The 19,939-nt window shown below is 40.5% G+C and overlaps 1 protein-coding gene across 1 annotated transcript in view; it reads left to right on the top strand.

The window, feature by feature from the left end:
• Positions 1-11,743: 11,743 nt before the first annotated feature.
• The window catches only part of LOC148101554 (uncharacterized), a 28,006-nt gene continuing 19,810 nt past the window's right edge, over positions 11,744-19,939 (top strand). Inside the window, exons 1-2 of the mRNA XM_087846448.1 lie at positions 11,744-11,761; positions 12,987-13,583. Of these exons, the coding sequence (XP_087702574.1) occupies positions 11,744-11,761; positions 12,987-13,583 (615 nt within the window). The remainder of the gene's footprint in view (positions 11,762-12,986; positions 13,584-19,939) is intronic.

Raw genomic sequence — 19,939 nt, 5'->3', positions numbered from 1 at the left:
ATTGGTGATGCTGGATGAAGGGCTGGTGGACCAGGTGATCTCAGGTTGAGGGTAGATTCCGTCTGAGCTGCAGGTGATCCTTTGTCCTACTTGTTGGAGATTAACTTTACGGACTTGAGCTGGAAAAAAAACTAAGAATAAAAAAAAAAACAAAAGAAAAATATATTTCTAAAGAAGTCAGAAAGAGATTTTCTTGTCACAATTTTCCTTTTCTGAAAATTGAATCTGAATCTCAGACCACAGTAAAATATAACATTTGTCTTAGTGTTTTGACAAAGCATTTCTAAATACAGATAATGATTAGTGATGTAACATGTCATGTTTTCTTTATGTATTTGAAGTGTTATAAAAATGACTCTGGATCAGTCCTGGTGTCACAGACAGGCCTCGGGGCTTCAAACCTCAGAAAGTCCCTTTGGCTCTCAGCTGAATTCCTCTGACACACTTTAACAACTATAAGTCAAAGGTCAGAGGTCATATGATTTGGGAATGACAATGCTGAATAACCACATCACTGATTAGGTATTGTAGTAACAACTGTAGTAACGACTATTATAATTATTTAGTTAATAATACGGGTTCAAGATGTTGTTTGTGGTTCAATTTCTTGCGTAGGTTGTAAATGTGGCAGCTTTAGTCTTTCCTCTCTTTTTAAAAAGAGTTTTGTTACCGTCCACATTCAGGATGATGAACATTTCACTGATGGTGATGGTGTAGCACTGGTATCTCCCCTCATCCTGAATGTTCACCTCTGTCAGCTGGAGTGAGGCGTTTCCTCTGGAGACCTGATCCTTGGAAAGTGAAGTCCTACTTCTGACTTAATATACGATCGAGCAGTTATATAAACATGAATCTATCCACCGAGCTCCTCCTCGTCTGCTGTGCATCCGTGTTCAGCAGCCTTTCATCTGTATCTCAGGTTTTGTATATTAAATAGTACCTGCTTCTGGGGTTCGACGTGTTTCGGTTGTCTTATTTTACGTATATAATTAAGATGTTGTGAATAAGTATTTCAGTTGTATCCCGTAGTTGTTTGCTTGACATCGAGCTTTATCCAAGGAAAAGATTTAGCCATCCTTATTCAGATTTAGCCATCCTTATATTTTGCTTGTTTTATTTTATTGTATTTTTGCACAACGCTGTTGCTTGTGAAGCTCGCACACAAGAATTTCACTCGCATGTAATGTACCCGTGTACCTGCACATGTGATGTGACAATAAAAGTGATTTGATTTGAAAAAGAAAAACACTGTCTGTCTTTCCTCCAAAATCACACTTGGATTACAATTGGACTGATTTACCAGGTGGTGATACAAAAAATAAAAGTCTAAGCTATTTAAATCTATAGAACATAATCAACAACAGAGACCAGACCTGAAAGTGTGAAACATACTGTATTTGGCAAAAATATATATACAACAAAATATAATAAAAAATAATTATAAACAAAAATATTTTTTAATAAGTGTTAGATAATAAACTCAAAAAGCTGCACTGTACCATAACAGCCAAGGAGCAACAAAGTCAGTGTCCACGTCTACCTCACATTAAACAGACATATTTCATATGAAATAACTGAAATGTAAAACTGTAGAAAGCCGACTAAAATATTTTAATTCTCTTGAAAACACCATGAATGGTTTTCATGGGTACCCCTTTAATGAGCTGATGGGGGCACCCAGTGTATTTAAAACTGAAGCAGAGTCTCCGAGTGAACGTCCAGATGTGATCAATAGTGAGTCAGGATGTGATTCCTTCAAGAGTATACAGCTGTGGTGAGAATTACATAAATATTGGAAATTGGAAAAGTTGCTACTTAAGTTTTTATAATAGCATTTTGCATACACTCCAGAATGTTATGAAGAGTGATCAGATGAATTGCATCGTCCTTCTTTGCCATGAAAATGAACTTAATCCCAAAAAAACCCCTTACCACTGCACTTCATTGCTGTCATTAAAAGACCTGCTGAGACCATTTCAGTAATCGTCTTCTTAACTCAGGTGAGAATGTTGACGAGCACAAGGCTGGAGATCATCATTTCAGGCTGATTGTGTTAGAATGGCAGACCTGACATGTTAAATGGAGGGTGATGCTTGAAATCATTGTTCTTCCATTGTTAACCTGCAAAGAAACGCGTGCTGCCATCATTGCGTTGCATAAAAATGGCTTCACAGGCAAGAATATTGTGGCTACAAAGATTGCATCTAAATCAACAATTTATAGGATCATCAAGAACTTCAAGGAAAGACATTCAATTCTTGATATGAAGGCTTCAGGGCGTCCAAGAAAGTCCAGCAAGCACCAGGATCGTCTCCTAAAGAGGATTCAGCTGCGTGATCGGAGAGCGTGCTCAGGGTTGGCAGCAGGCAGGTGTGAGCGCATCTGCATGCACAGTGAGGCGAAGACTGTTGGAAGACGGCCTGGTGTCAAGAAGGGCAGCAAAGAAGCCACTTCTCCCCAAAAAAATAACATCAGGGGCAGATTGATCTTCTACAGAAAGTATGGTGTATAGACTGCTGAGGACTGGGGCAAAGTCATATTCTCAGATGAAGCCTCTTAACGATTGTTTGGGGCATCTGGAAAAATACTTGTCTGGAGAAGAAAAGGTGAGCGCTACCATTAGTCCTGTGTCAGGCCAACAGTAAAGCATCCTGAGACCATTCATGTGTGGGGTTGCTTCTCATCCAAGGGAGTGGGCTCACTCACAATTTTGCCCATAAACACAGCCATGAATAAAGAATGGTACCAAAACAGCCTCCAACAGCAACGTCTTCCAACAATCCAACAACAGTTTGGTGAAGAATTATTGGAATTATTTTCCAGCACGATGGAGCGCCGTGCCATAAGGCAAAAGTGATAACTAAGTGGCTCGGAGACCAAAACGTTGAAATTTTGGGTCCATGGCCTGGAATCTTAATCCCATTGATAATTTGTGGTTAATCCTCAAGAGGCGGGTGGACAAACAAAAACCCACTAATTCTGACAAACTCCAAGAAGTGATTATGACAGACTTTTATGTTTTGGTGTTGCACTGACACGTCACGTGACTTAGACACTTTGGGGTTGTTAAGTTCTTTACATATTAATTATATATATATTTTTGTTTTTGTTGTTGAGAATTTTAATTGTGATTTTTTTTGTATTATAGTTTATCAACAGTATTTGTTTTAATTTGTTTACTGGTTTGCGTGCACTTAAGATTAAAAAAAAAAAAAAAGCATTTTCATGCTTCGCTGCATCATTTATTCTTACAATAATCACACGGTTGCTGTAACAGTACATTCAACGGCTTCAGCTCGCCCGCTTGCAGCCATACACATCACCACCACCAAACCTGCAGCGGCATCGCAGAACACGCCCTACCACATATCCCCCTTGCCCGCTTCACCTCACCCCGCGAGCAGGTGAGGGAATCGGCCCGGACCATCGACGCCCCACGCCCCAGCCCAGCGATGGGGAAGTGTCCACTCTGGTGGTTGCCCGTGCCTCCAGCGGAAGCCCGGGAGCTGGCCTGATGGCCACCCATATGTCAAGCAGCGGCAGCGCAGCAGGCGTGGAAGTGAGCTGGGGCTTACAGGCAGCTGGGCAGACGGCCGGTGTTCCAGATCTATTGGCGTTTAGATTAACTGGATTGAATGGATGAAAACACGCCAAATGTGTCATTTGTGACACTTGTGAGGTTATCTCAAACACACTCCGTCAGTCTTGATGCTGTTGAACAACACAATGTTTAAAGATGTGGCGAGTTTACCTGGTGATATCCTCATGCGGGACGCGATCGCGAAAACAGCAAACAAGTAACACCACGCCGATGTTGTTCACAGGACAGCAAGAGTAAACGATCGGGAGACTCTTGTCGTCGTTATCGTTCCCCTCGCACGTTTTATTTCTCCGGTTTCCGCGTTTTTCCTTCACAACTAAAGCGAGCAGTTTACTTTGTGCACTAACATGGACTTGAATCAACCAGCGCCACCTCTGGCCAAGTGCCACAACCTACAGCCAGATCAACTTGTGACACACATCTGCAGCACGTTTGAATTTGTTTCATGCACATTTGTACCTTTCAATTGTGTCTGTTTGTGCATCATGCAAATAAACCTTTGAAATGAATGAAATGACACTAATATTTCACTAGTGTTGTAACATCACATGTCGTTAGCGTAGTCTGTCTGTGTCTTTTCCCTGCGAACAAACATTTTAGAGTTGGTAGTTATATACAGTATAAGTGTGGTTAATCTAATACACATTTGTAAGGAGATGGCAGTTACTGTGAATGTACAGCAGGTGATTAGTAATAAACAGTCAGACAATGACCCTGAATATCTCATTCAATCTTGCAGATTGCACCTCCTGCGGAAAGTGGTACCACACAGTGTGTGTGGACTTCCCCCGTGCAGAAGGCGACTACAAATGTTGTGGGTGCTAAATAAACAAAAAAAATTGATCAAAGTTGCCACTCAGCCTCTACTCAATGTGATCATAGCAGCAGGTGCAGATGTGTCACAAGTTAATCTAGTAGTAGGCTATGGTATTTGGCCACAGGTGGCAGCAGTGGACTGACCTCCATTGGAGACTGCTCCAGCTGCTATGTGATAGTGGATCTGCTACAAATTGAAGATCATATGGAAGTTTTGGAAATTAACCCATGTATTATGTTGACAAATAAAAAAGTGACATTGATTTTGTTGTGGGTCATTTTGACCCGTACTGTGTAAATCCACTAAGAATTGTCAAGAAACTGCACTGAAACAATAGCAACTTTATTTTCCATGAGATAAACACGTAGAAAACAGACATAAAACAGTTAGACTTTCCATAACTATTTTAGGAACAATTTGGTAAAGGTTTTTCGTTCTTACAAACACATTTCTTTTGAACTTGCCCAACGTTCTCAGTTTTTCAATGCTCAACATTTTTGTCCACATGATGGACAGAATGTAACTGTGTGCTTTCTGCAGATGTACTTCTTGCATTTCTCACAAAAAGTGCTTGTTTTAAAACAGGAATCTTCCTAACTTAGATTTAAAACAAAAGATTTCTACGTCTTCTCCAGACTCAACAACAGATGACAAACCAATCGACACACCTGAGTCACTGACTTTCTTAAATCCACTCACTCTCACTGGCTCTGTTTATTACTAATCACTGTGTAACTGCTGTAAATTCACAGTAACTGCCATCTCCTTACAAATGTTCATTAGATTAACCACACTTATACAGACTGTATATAACTACCAACTCTCCAGCCATGTTGATGGATTGCCTATATTGGCTGGAAATATTCATTTCCAGAGAAAAGACACAGACAGACTCTGCTTACAGGATGTGATGTGACAACACTAATGAACTATTGATGTGTCATATTTGTCCAAGGCGTATTTCATTGTTATTGAAAAAGAGAATATCAAAATCATGATGACCAATTGGAGTGGTGATTTCTATGACTTTGTGTATATAATTTGGAATTTTGTTCAAATGTAGGCCAATAATGAATATATGATATCATTTCATTCTTGTCAAAGGTTTATTTGCATGACGCACAAACAGAGACAATTGAAAGGTACAAATGTGTTGTGCATGAAACGAATTCAAACGTGCTGCAGATGTGTGTCACAAGTTGATCTGGCTGTAGGCTGTGGCACTTGGCCAGAGGTGGCGCTGGTTGACTCAAGTCCATGTTAGTGCACAAAGTAAACTGCTCGCTTTAGTTGTGAAGGAAAAACGCGGAAACCGGAGAAATAAAACGTGCGAGGGGAACGATAACGACGGCAAGAGTCTCCCGATCGTTTACTTTTGCTGTCCTGTGAACAACATCGGCGTGGTGTTACTTGTTTGCTGTTTTCGCGATCGCGTCGCGCATGAGGATATCACCAGGTAAACTCGCCACATCTTTAAACATTTTGTTGTTCAACAGCATCAAGACTGACGGAGTGTGTTTGAGATAACCTCACAAGTTGCACAGATGACACATTTGGCGTGTTTTTGCTGGTTTGTCGGTAGCAGCTCCTGAAACGCAAGTCTGCCACACATCTGTTCGACCAACGCCAGTTGATCTAAACGCCAGTAGATCTGGAACACCGGCAGCTCTGCTGCGGGATGCAGCGGTAACAGCTGATACCTACACTAAACAAAGGATCCATGTGCCGGGTTCCCAAACACAGCCAACAAAAGTTGAAAAAAAAAAAAAAAACAGAGAAAGACAACCAAGACTAGCACAAAACGGTAGTCCATGACTGCAGAATCTAACAGCTGAAACTTTAGATACAAAAAAAATTGGCAAAAGTAAAGAGGAGATAAGAAAGAAGCTGAGAATGAGCGGAGCTGCTGTAACAGGATGCCACGCACGGGGGCGCCGGTGTTCAAAGTAGTTCCATGTGCCAGTTAGTAACTGTGCTGCAGCGTTTGGACTAGCTGCAGTCGGCTAACTGATGACAGACTAACACCAGAGTACAGACTATTACATAAGTCGAGGTGAGATGAAATGAAGGCATGGATAGCTATCTCAAAGTCTGTAAAACAGAGAAATGGCTTCACTTTGCAAGTAGCTGAAGATGAAAGAAACTGGTCTTGATGACAGCATTAATATGTTTATCAAATGTTAGATTACTATCAAAACTCACTCCTAGGTTCCTCGCAAGGGCTTTTCCAAAATAAATTCCTAAGGGCCCAAAGTCATAGTGGTCACAGGGACCAAACACTCTGTTTTCTGTTCATTTAAGCTGAGAAGGTTTAAAGCCATCCACGCCTTAACATCCTCCAAACAATCCAGCAATCCCTTCAAAGGACTCACAGATTTATGTTTCAGTGGCAGGTAAATCTGTGAGTTGTCTGCATAACAATGGTGTGAGATGCCAGGGTTTTTTTTTTAAATTGAGCGCATAGAGAGTGTTGGAGCCAAGTCCAGGCCAATATTTTACTCAGTTACATCATGCCATATTTAAGTATTTGTCATAATCTTTAAGTTTCTATTATAATCTTGAACATTTTATGTTATAATGTAATAGTCTGTGCTCCATAAAGTAATCCTGCTTTGTTAGTCTGTTGTTGTTGTAAAGTGTTGATAGATGTCGTAAAGGGGGTGTGTATTTGGCCCACATGCGGAGGGGTGTGGGTAAAAGGTTAGGTAAGCAAGCAGGACGTGGAGCAACAGTTTTCTGACCGTCGCCGTTTTAATGTTATTTTTTGTTGTAACATAAAGGGAATGTAAACGGAGCTCCCACCAGAGGCATTTGTTTTGTACCTTTCGATTTGTATGGAAAATAAATGTTTTGCCCCTTTTTTCCTTCGCCTCGTTTTTGCTACCGGAAGGCATCCAAGCTACTTAACAAGAGCACGAGTCAGAAACTTTACGTCCTGCAGAAACGGCAAAGAAGGACCGAAGGTTGCCGTTACAGAGAGGATATAAATTGAAAAGAGAACTGTGCCAAGAATGGGCCCCTGGGGGACCCCACAAAATTTTTTAGGGTTTTGAGGAACATGTATCCCCTAATCTAGCAGAAGAACTTTGGTTAGACAGGTAAGATTGAAACCATTCCAATGCTGACAGTTGAAATAGTTTTATTAACTATGGCGAGCCCTCCAGCCTGGCCGGTAGTCCATGGCGTCCATGGCGTTATTCACAGCCTGGAGGGACAACTTCCAAAAGCGAGCTTAACTCACCCAAGTTTAGCCAAGTTTCCGTCACCAGAAGAAAATTAAAGCGATGAGTGGTGAAGAAGTCATTCAAAGTAAAGGTTTTATTTTTTTTACCACCTCGCATTAACCACAGCCAATCTAGCTAACACAGGGTTGCTGGCCAATTCCAATAGGTGCACCAATTCCAGGGATCGCCCGGAGATGAACAACTTGATATCCGGGGCAAATTTGTTCAGGAGAGCGTAAGAATTAGCTGTCGGTGAAGCAGCCATGCAATTTTTGAATTTTACCAATACACTGCCCCGTTTCCCTCGCCTTCTTTGACATTTCTTCCTGGTGGGATGGCATTGTGGATCGCACCGGAGGAACAGTGGTACAGTCTCGAACACAGGTGGGATATGAAAATCTTCACGTCCTTGGGCCAGTCGGGATTGCTCTACAACAGTGGCTCTGATATTTAGTAGCGATTGGAAGTCATAAACCAGAAGTGTACAGACATTTTGGAAGAAAACAGATGTAAACAAAGCTAGCAAAAACAAAGCAGGTAACAGCTGATGGCAAGCGGCACACACAGGTGCCATCAAATATCTATCCCTAAATCCATCTACAATCTGGACACCACAGGTTCTGTACAGCACGAGGGTTAATAAACTGTACCCATATCAATATGATGTGTAAATGGATTTATTCTTGTACCTCCATGCGACAGTGGCTGGATTCTTCACCCCAGTGAAGAGGTGATTGTTATTGCCTGATTTTAATCAATTGAGCCATTTGCTCTTTGGTACCAAAGCATATCACAAAAAGGTTAATTCTAAAAATCAAAATCAGCTGTATGTTAGCGACAATACATGAAAAATCACAGGACCCACCATACAAGCTAGTTTACGAGCAGTTTTTACAAAGATTATATTAATTTTTTAAAAACCATATGCAAATACCCAAAGCCTAACAACACAACCACTACAAAAATGTAACTTTTATACAACCAGATTTTCATATACTTCCTGTGCATCCTAGCTGTTCCTAGGACTGCGCTCCGATCTCCAATGTTGTTCCTGGGATCTGCTTGAGCCAAATCTACTGATGCCACAGTAGATTTCACATTACACGAAAAGAAGAACAGGAATGGGGAATTTAATTTAAACTTACATACAGTACAGACTTACAATGATCAGTATTATAATTATGTACAAATATATACAGATGCATCAAAGAATACAGCCAGTCAAACCGGGGTAGCATTTGTTGTCCCTGAAAAGGATCAATGGTGGCCCGTCAGTACACACTGGAGAAATGCTTCCAGTACTGTCAGCTGTTCAGTGGGTAGAAGACATGTGACCGTTACAATCAGGCATTTGTTCAGACTGAAGCTCTTCATTGGACAGTTTATAGTGTAGCCGCTCAGAAAGTAGAGCAGATGTAATAACAGAGGTTCAGCAAACATTTTACAAAATACACATGATGGGACTTATAGTTGGCTTTTTATGGATTCCAGCTCACTATGGAGTCAGAGGAAATGAAACGACAGAGTTGTGAAGAAAGCCACAAAATATGGGTTAACTGACCCGGCTATTAACTTCTGTCAGACAGAGATAACGAGTATAATAAGGCAAGAAATAAAGGAAACATGACAAAAACAGTGGGAGGAAGAACGGAGGGGACGATGGTTGTATAAAAATTTAAGGAGGGTAGGAGAAATGAGAAGCACAGGAAGGAGTAGGAGAGAGGAGGTGGTCATATCTGGAATAAGATTTGGACATATTGATTTGAACACTACTATTGGTGACTGTAAAACCTTTGAGTCGCCGAGAAGCTGAATAGGGGGATAATGTTGACACGCCCGCTGTTCAAAACGTAAATTTACTGCAAAAGGGTTCAAGAAGTGAAAGTTGTCAGGCCTTATTCCAGTTTTTAAAACAGAGTATACATTTAGGGAGGATTTGGATGTCGACGTTTCACTCCACACCAGTTGGTGGCGGTAATGCACCATTTTGGTGTTTGACAACCGCCAATAAACAATACAAAGAAGAAGAAGTCTGTTCCGGGATCACATGCTGGACACAGTTTACGCAGACGGAGTTACCGTTTCATCCTAAGGAGTAAAATCGTGAATTTGGATGATAAAACAAACTAAATAAACGTTTGGATCGATATCTGCATCGATCTGCCCACCCTTGTCTCCTGGATCGTAGCTGAGATCAGCGTGAACCACGTGGGTCTCTGCTCCCTGATCTGTTTCCTGTGTTTGGAAAGAGTTCCAGCTTCATCACGGAGTTTCTCTCGGTTTGTGGGCTCATCTAAAGGTAAGCACCGAGCTAACTTTACTGTGAGTTCAGTTCATGTTGAGTTTAGCTCCTGAATGAGGTCTTCTGCTGCTCTCCTCGGTGTCTGTTCACAGTTTATTGTGAACACGTTGAGAGAAGAGTGAGAGAGTGTTTGGAGAAAAACACCAACTAATCATTAGCTCAGCATGCTAGGAGAAGTTGGAGCAGAAAAGTCTTTTCATTGTCCCTGCAGCTGTTTTTCTGCATGCACCAAACCTCTACAGCCTCATTTCTATTTGAAGTGATAACAGGAAATGGATGAGAGCGATCTGCTGCAGTATCAGGGTCACAATAAACTTTATTGTCCAGCTGCTGTGGATGAACACATGAGAGGAAGTGAACTCCTACAAAGTGTCATTTTAATGAGTGTGGCTGCTGTAAAGTGATGCACAGGAAGATGTTAACAAAAACTAATGAAACAGAGATGAAAGTAAACAGTGTTCATATTTGAAAGCACAGAGAATAAAAATATATTGTGGTGGTTAATGTGCAGCTCTTGGTGATTTGGAAGAAGAATGTTTTTAATCATGTTGTGGATTGAATGTTGGGTTTTATTTCATTTTGTCTACATAAGTTTTTCCCACTTGTGATCGTTCAGATTGATTTGTTGGGTTGACTTGAATCATGTGAAAGTTTAAAGCTGCACTTCCCCCAAAAAGAATAAAGTATAATCGTGAAGAATGTAAAAATGTCTTCCTGTGTCAAACACAGCTGCAGTCAAAGCAGGAAGGAAAGCACTGAAACCACTGATCAAAGCTCATGATCAAAGATTGCTGATCAATGGCCATGAGTACCATTCACAAAGAGTTGGGGAGTCGCTGTAAGCGATCAGTGGTTGTTGATCAATGTTCATGAGAATTTCCATATTAATGGTCAATAACTGACCTCCCAGCCCATTGTTCCTTCAGTGGTGCTCGTTTCAGTCATTATGTAAATGTACTGTTGAAGATTGGGGAAACCTGCAGTCAGCTGAAACTGAAGAAGTCACTTGGATGAGTGACGAAACGTTTCTCCTACTGCAAAAGCTACGTCCAGATGAACAGAATCAAACTTTGGGGAATGGTGGAGTTTGGAGAGTGGCACCATGGGGGCTGGAGAGACTTGTGAAGTGGTGATCAGGTGTGGGCCCTGTTATTATGAATGGTTGGGGTGGGGGGTGGAACTGGGGGGCTGAAGGTGTGGAAAGTGTTGGGTGGGGGAGTAACAGGTCTGTCCCTGTTTGTGGAAACCACAGGAGGAGCTGTTCAGGCTTTTGCTGGGTGTGAATTGTTGATGGAGTCTTTAAACTTGTAGTTGCTGTTTTCCAGACTGAAGCAGAGTCGTTAGCTGAAAACTGGTTTTAGAGGTTCATTCAGGACACCTTCTCAGGCTCTTACAGCCTTACCTGTATCATAACAAAGTGTATAAACCCCAATCCACCTTTAACATGGTCCTTCTCCCAAACCTTCAAATAGGACTTTCTGGCCCTGTCATAGTAAAGGGCTGCTTAGAATATTAGAGCCAATGTCACAAAGTTCCTCCTGAAGTATAAGTGAGTGAGAGAGTTTCCTCACTTTGCAGCACAACACGTCTCACAAGATTTCTACAAGCAATCAGAGTGAAATTTGTACTTTGTGTTGTCAGATGAACATATGAGACACTTTGACTCTTCAGTGCAGTGTGGAGCCTAACAAAGATCTGTTTTGTGTCCCAGCTGATCAGCAGGAGGAGAAGAGTCTGACGGAGCAGCAGAGGAACATTTTCAGCCATCTGGACTCAGCTGAGTCACTACAGAGGAAACAATGAGCTCAACACAGAAGGTGAGGAAAATATCACAGTTTCACCAAATAATCAGTCACGTCTAAAACTCTGATGCTCCCAACCTGTTATATGACTGTGTTGTATATTATTATATATTATGTATTTTTAATTTATGTTTACAAACATTAAGAAGTCACAAGCAATTATTATTCTTTATTATTAGTAGTAGTATTAATTACATTTTCAATTCAGTGTTACTTATACAGAACCAAATCACAACAACAGTCGCCTCAAGGTGCTTTGTATTGTAATTGTATTGTACAATAATACATACAGACGAAAAACCCAACAATCATATGACCTCCTATGAGCAAGCACTTTGGCGACAGTGGGAAGGAAAAACTCCCTTTTAACAGGAAGGAGGAGAAAAACCCAAAATTAAATTGGAGACACTACAGTTACCGAAAGTTCTGGGCGGGTGAGGAGTGCCAAACATAGAAAATTATGTTCTTTCAATACAAGCGAGGATTCTTTCTCCCTGGATACATGAACATTCTGATCTACCATGGCTAAATATTGAGGAAGTATTATGTAAACTATCCTCACCTTTTAACTTTCTATGGAAATGCCTAAATTGAGATTCACAGAATCTACAGAAAATGCAAAATGTTGTGATCTATATCGTTGTCGGAACGATAAGTGTATTATATGGGGATATGAGACTTTGGTCATACTGCACAGCCCTACCCTCAAATGCCTTAAAACAAAACTAAAAAGCCTGTTTTATAATTGTAAGGAATATATATATATATATATATATATATATATATATATATATATTGTGTATATGTATATGTAGGGAGTAAAAGTAAAAAATTCCTAAGGTTACAATCAGACTATGACATTTTCCTTCACTGAAAGAAGCTAGTAACTGATACTTTTGATTTATTATCGTTTAATAAATTAGAAAATTATAAAAAATATATAAAACAGTGTGGACCTTACTACTCTGACTGTGTTAGCATGCTAGCATTACTATTAGTCTACAGCAGGAGGGATGGGCAGGATTTTAGAGTGTTTGAACAGTCATTATTATTTTTAACACCAGGTTGGATGTAATGTGTTACTATTACCAGTGGGTGGGGATAAGAGACCTTTAAGGTGTTTGGTTCCACACTGCACCTTCAGGTTTAAAACTAGTGTTAATGGAGGGAGTTTGAAGGTTGAGTTTGTTCCACGACTGCATTTCACTCACTGCCTCTGTTTGTATCTCTGTCACTGCAGGACCAACATGGAGCGAGAAGTCAGCGCTCTCAGGAGGCCGACAAACCTCACAGAAGAAAGAGAGAGAAACCATACAGCTGTGACGAGTGTGGGATAGGTTTTACTGTGAAGTCTACACTAAAACAGCATCAGGTCATCCACACTGGAGAGAAACCGTTCAGCTGTGATTTGTGTGGAAAGTCTTTTTCCTGGAAAAGTTCCCTAAGAACACACAAACTCATACACAGTGGAGTTAAAGCGTTCAGCTGTGATCAGTGTGGCAGAGCTTTTACTCAAAGAATCAGCTTACAGAATCATCTAGTTACCCACTCTGGAATTAAGGCATACAGCTGTGACATTTGTGGGAAAATGTTCAGCCACATAGAGAGCCGAAATATACACCTACGCATTCACACCAGACATGATGTGTACTGCTGTGATCAGTGTGGCAGACAGTGTACAACCAACAGGCAGTTACAACGACACATGTTTACCCACACTGAGGAGAGACCTTATAAATGTGACCTGTGTGAGAAGACTTTTAAAGCTCCATGTTACCTGAGACGACACCAACAGATCCACACCAGAAAGAGACTCTACAAGTGCAGTTACTGTGAGGTATGTATTTATATTTTTATCTTGTCTCTTTAGCCTGACTTTCTGGAACAACTCTGCTCATTAAACTGTGTTAGCATGTTAGCAATTCTACTGCATGGAAAGCAGCTCTGAGTTATTATTTAGATTTTCATTTCAGTTCTGATTTTTGTTTACACGATCATGAAAAACTAAAAGTGCTGAAAATTAATATGATGGTGTTATTTAATGTTCAGGAAGTTTCCTGGCATATAATGATATTGTTATTATTTCAGCATAAATGGCCTTTTGTTTACAGAGCCTGATTCCTCTGTCAGGAACACATGTAATAAAATAAACACACAAATGAAAATAAGCTCAAAACCAAACCAATCAGTAATCTTCTCTTATGGTTAACAAAGTTTTATAATTATGTATTATTATAATTGCAGTGTCATGGGCGTAGTAGTGTTTGTCTTGTGTCTCAGTCAGCTGAGTGTTATAACTGCACAGTTACAGTGTTCTTAATGCAGTATTAAATTAGTATTACTGTAGTGTTACATTAGTAGTTTAGCACTGTGTTGGTACCCTGCAAATATTAGCATAGTAGTACTCAGATGTTAATGTAATATTAAATAGGTTTTACTGTGGTATTATGGTCGTAGTATTGTAGTTATTGCAGCCCAGTAAACTGAGTGTGTTAACTGAAACAGTAAAATGTAATTGGACGTCTGCAGAGATGCTCTTTATTTCAGGCAACGTTCAGGATAAAAAAGTTGAAGGCCTGACTTACACTGTCTTTGTGTCTTTGTTTAAAAGCAGAGCGACACAGATGGATCCAGTTCTCAACCCTGTCATCACTGTGGTGGTGGGAAAGACTTTCGTTGTGACCTTTGTGGAAAAACTTTCAGTCGACAAGACACCCTGAAAGTGCATCAACGTAAACACACTGGAGACAAACTGAAATACTGCAAAGAATGTGGGAGAAGCTTCACCAGATTAGTGGATTTAAAAGAGTATGAACTGATTCACAGTGGGGTTAAAAAGCACGTCTGTGATCAGTGTGGGTCACCCTTCACCACTGCAAGTGACCGTAAAAGACACAAACGAGTCCACACAGGAGAGAAACCATTTAAGTGCAGACACTGTGACAAAAGCTTCTCACAATCAGGCAATCGTAACCTTCATGAACGTGCACACATGGAAGGAAACTACAGCTGTGACCAGTGTGACAAGAGCTTCAGGAATCTCAGTTCATACTCTGAACACAAACGATCCCACGTTACTAATAAACTGTTTCACTGTTACCAATGTGCCAAAACATTCACCTCATTGTCTGCTCTGTACAAACATCAGCGTGATCACTCAGGGCTGAAATCACTCCCATCACAGTGAATCTGAAGAGACAGAAAGATCCTCTTCTGGTTTGAGGGTCAGACTTAAAACCCTTGAGATCAGGCTCCACAGAGTTCAGATGTAAAAATGTGATGAGGCAGGTGTGAATGAACATGTTCCTCTTGTGTACTGAGAAAAATTAAACAGGTGATGAATAAGATAACCATGTTAAACTGTGTTATAGACACGGATGCACCTAGCTGCTACTCAGGTGCGCATGTGTTACAAAAATTACAAATATGTAGTGACACTTATGTTACCAAGCGCCTTTGCGTACTTGACCATCTCATTAAACCTGACACGTGTTGCTGCAGCTTCTTTGGTGTTTCGCCACCACCTAATAAACACCAACACCAGAGCCGAAGAAAAGACTTTTTTCAGAAAATTGGCTCCAAAGTGCCGTGGCTTGAAGATATCAATGAGTGCACTGGAATGTAGTGCAAGTCATTGCTAATAAACAAGCAAGCTGAGAAGAAATGTCCACATTTATATTCTGAGAATATTATTATTGTAGTGGCTAGGAGTAAATGTCAGACGTGCATATCATTCACGTGAAGGGGGCACAGATTGTTCAGAGCATCACACCATCAGCTGGGAGTTAGGAGCCAAATTGCAGTCTGCTGAATTTTGGGGGATGCTTTCCGATGGATCTGTGGTCGTCGAGCAGGAAATCATTTACATTGTGTCTGTCCAGCAATGGAGAGTTTACCTCTGACTCTCTTGGACTGATTGAACTGGGTGCTGACCACACCGCGTAGGGATGGACTTGTGAGACTTCCTGAGGACACAGGCTTGGATGACTGGACAACAACGTTGGTCGCTGCGTGCACAAACGAGGCTGCTATCAACGTGGATATCTTCAATGGTGTTGTGCCAAAACTCCGGTAACTCGCTACAGTTGGAGACTCCCTTGTGCACATTCTGTGCACAGCACACACACTGGAGAATTGCTTAAAATCAGTTGATCACAAGGTTCCTTACTGTGAGACGTTTAATCGCTGTGTGGTCAAGCTGCTGCAGTTTTATTTGCAAAAAAAAAGTGGAGCAAAAAACAAAAATGCTACACTGAAGAAGCTGCGTGAAGAAAATGGGCTCCCCTTTGTAAAACAGGGTAAGTCTCTTAATACATGGAGGCATGAAGACCACCTGCCAGCCATTATAATGTAACTGGCTACAAGTGATAACAGTGACTTGTAGCATATCTGCAATAGAGCGTTTTCAATGCGTACTAAAAACCGTCTCCTGGGACTCACCTGAGTAGCTCACTAAAAAAGTTATGTGCACCCCTGGTTAGAGTCTGACAGCTGCTGGTAAGAATGACCTGCAGTAACGCTCCTTCCTACACTGTGGGTGTAAAAGTCTACTGCTGAACGAGCTGCTCAGTGCTTGTACCGTCTCATGCAAAGGTAGGAGGTGTTGTCCATGATGGATGTGAGTTTAGACCAGCAGTCCGTCATTTGTTTCGTACCAGGTTGCGAAAGTTGAGGCTCGGGTATGAAATTTATTGTTTTCAGGGTTTTTATCGTTAACTCGGTTTCCCTGCAACTTCTCCCATGTGTTATGAATAAATTTCAAATATTTACATCTTACGATAACGACCAGAGAGCATTAAAGGGCAGAGAGGAGATTGTTACTCTCAATGTTGTTGGCGCATTTTCAGGAGGAGGCTGCTTTCCCGGTCTGGGAAAATATTTTTTGACAATAAACTGGTCCGTGGTACAAAAAAGGTTGGGGGCCAGACACAAAATACACAACAAACTCAAAACGCTGCGTCAAATGACCCAGAACCATGACAAGGACATCTATATTGTCTATATCTATACATAGTGTTGCAATGCTACGAAGGAACCGCAATGTTTGGAGGAGTTAAGCATGCCAGCTAACATTAAAATTCTGATTCAAAAGTTTCCATTTAAACTGAGAGAAAAATGAAACAGGATCTTCAAGAGGACTGGCCAAAGAGCATGTTTCCCAGATTTTGGATAACAAATGGAGTTTCAGCTGTGCAAAGGGTCATAGCAAAATGTTTGTTCTGTAAACTGTATGGAGGAAAACCCAGCCAACAGTACAGCGCAGTATTGTAAAACGGTATGTAGTAGTGTTCACTTGCATGACAAGCAGAGCCATGCACCTTGAAGGGATTTTTTTTTTAGATACTGACTCATGTTTAATGCAACATCACAAAGTTATTGCTTGTCATGAAGTGAAAACCAGCTCCCCCTCCAGGACTATTTGACAAAAAAAGACTTTTTACTCCTAGAAGAAGGTGGGAACAAATCCAGTACATTTCAGACCTCTCTGGAAACTGTGGATTTGAGAATATTTACCATTGCTACAAGAATGACAGAAATGGATGAAAAGTTGTTTTGTGCCTGGAGATGTTGTCATGGTTAGATCCCAATGTAAAAACCTCGAGGGTCTTGGGTATTCTTAAAAATTATAACAACTTTTCCAGATAAGAAAGGTCTGGTACGTGTAGTTCGTCTTCACACAAAAACAAACGTGATTGAAAAACCTGTAACAAAAATTACTTTTGTTATGTGAAGCTACAAACTGATGAACTAGATTACTGGTAGAATGATGTATGAATGAAACATGGTTTGCCCTCTTATGCATATTGTATTAATGTAACATAACTTATTATGGCTCCTTTAAGTTAAAAACCACTCCTGCATGTTTTAGTAATAAAATCTTTGATCAGCTTCATAAATTGTAACACTGCTCATTTTAAGTGTTTTTCATTTAGTGCAACAGCTGGATATTAAACTCATAATCAACATAAGCAGCAAACATAATATAGCCATGAGATGTGATTTGAGAAGTATTTTGTATATTGTGTAGGAAAAGCTGCACTGTACCGTAAAGCTGAGCATCACAGTCTGTGTCCAGCCAGAGACGTCTACCTCAGATAAAAATGACATATTAGATATCAAATAACTGAAACTTTAATCCCAATGTAAAACAGAAAAAGTTCCTCCATCCCTTTAACTGTGTTTTGTTCTGTACTGTGTCATAAATCTAGAGTGTGAACAAGAGTCTGATACATGAAAACACCCATTCAAAGGCATTGTGTAGTGCAGATTAGTGTGTGTTAGTCAGATGACTTCCAAACACAAATCTAAAGCAGGTTTTCCATCTATGAAAGTTCCTGTTCTGATGAGTCGAGAGAGAAATTTATTTCAGCTGCTAGTTCAATTCCAGCTTCTTTGGTTTTGTTGTTTAAGTCTTTTCAAGTTTCTATCAGTGCAGTTTGGGAATATTGGAAAAAAAATATTCGTTGACAGAAAAGAACCAGCGAGGAAAATCTGAGAATATCAGGAACAACGTGAGCGTTCAAAGCTGTCATAGAAAATGTTTTTAGTTTAGGGTCAAAAACATATATGAAAAAAAATCTAAAGTAAACCATACTCATTAAACTCAACATATTATTACTGCTTTGAGAATTACATGGAAAAAAATAATAACAGACGACGGAAAACCTAAACTGGAAACAGCTAAACAAAGGATCAAGTGAAACATGGAGAACATAGCAAAAACCTGACAACCAGGAACAAGGAGCATGAGACAAACACTGAGGAGGAAATGCAGAGTGAAACACCGGGATGACAAACGGACGATCCGACAGGGAGCAGAAGGAAATACACAGCAAATATACACAAAGAGGACAATGAGAGGATGGAGAACAGGTGGGAACACAGCTTTGATTAATCAGACGTGACGAGGCGGGGAGCAGAGCTGAAGACATGATACAAGACACAGACTGTCAAAGTAAAAGAGGAAATACAAGACAGACACAGAGACGCAGTCTCAACACAGACATGGAAACATGAGAATAGGTGAGGTGAGCCGCAGGAAGAGAACAGAAACCAGGAACAATCAGAGTTGGGTCGAGTATCCAAAAATTGTACTCAAGTAAGAGTAGCATTACTTTAAAATATTATTACTCAAGTAAAAGTGAAAAGTAGTCGTCAAAAAAGTTACTCAAGTAAGAGTAAAAAAGTACTTGGCGAAAAGACTACTTAAGTAGCGAGTAACTGTTTGAAATGTCCGATTTATTTTTTAAATAAATGTTATCAGACAAACAAAAATAAATAAATATACAAATGTTACCATTTTCAAAAGGAATATATGTAAAAACATCAACAAAATAAGGCACAACAATTCTAATTTCCAGATTTTAGTTTTTCACAACATAAAGCTTTTTTCACCAATACCTACAGTAAATAATATAAATATATAAACAGTGCAAATAATTTCCAGTGACAAGATATGCTGTAAACTTTATATTCATTTTTGCTCCAAATGGCACAGCAGCCTCAGAGAAAACATTAGAACGAGGCATCTTCAACATATGTACATACAAGGCAGCTCAGTTTACCATAAGTTGTATGGGTGTGCCTCTATTTCTGCATATTTAGCAAAAATGTGCCATTTCTTCACTCAGTGAGGTGATGGTTAAGCTTCAGCAGCAGTTTGCTCTCAAGATTCTTTCTGTGAAGCTGTGACTGTTTAGCAGTGAACAGGAGTCCTGCATGACTAAGAAGTCCTTCACAAGCTCCAGATGCAGGAAGAGCTGTATTGACTTTGATTGACAGCTTCTTGATGTGAGGAACGCCATGCAATAGATCCACACCTCCAGTGAATGGACATGAAAGGTACCTCTCCAGCCCTGCTTCTGGCTTTCCTGACCCCATGGATCCACCATCTTCGTCGAATAGGCCGCTGTTTGTGCTGACCTCATCCAGCTCCGTGTCTAGTTGATGTCTGATGAAGTGGAGACCTGTGGAAAGATGTAAGGTTTTCAAAAGAATTATGTCTGGTCATTATAGTGCTGTATACACTGCCAAGCTGCAGATGGTTTTTTTTGGAGCTAGCCTCCAAAAGCTGGCCATACACTGTGCGACTTTTGGCCCATTTTGAGCCGATTTTTCAGTTGCACAACTGTTTTGGGGATCAGCCTTAATCGTGTGTGCATCGTGTCGTATACATGGGGTAACGAAAAGCAG

Source organism: Neolamprologus brichardi, chromosome 9, assembly GCF_056152115.1.
Source record: "Neolamprologus brichardi isolate AB-2024 chromosome 9, ASM5615211v1, whole genome shotgun sequence".
Lineage (NCBI taxonomy): Eukaryota > Metazoa > Chordata > Actinopteri > Cichliformes > Cichlidae > Neolamprologus > Neolamprologus brichardi.
Note: the sequence above shows the minus strand (reverse complement) of the source record. Positions and strands in the feature narration are given on the sequence as shown.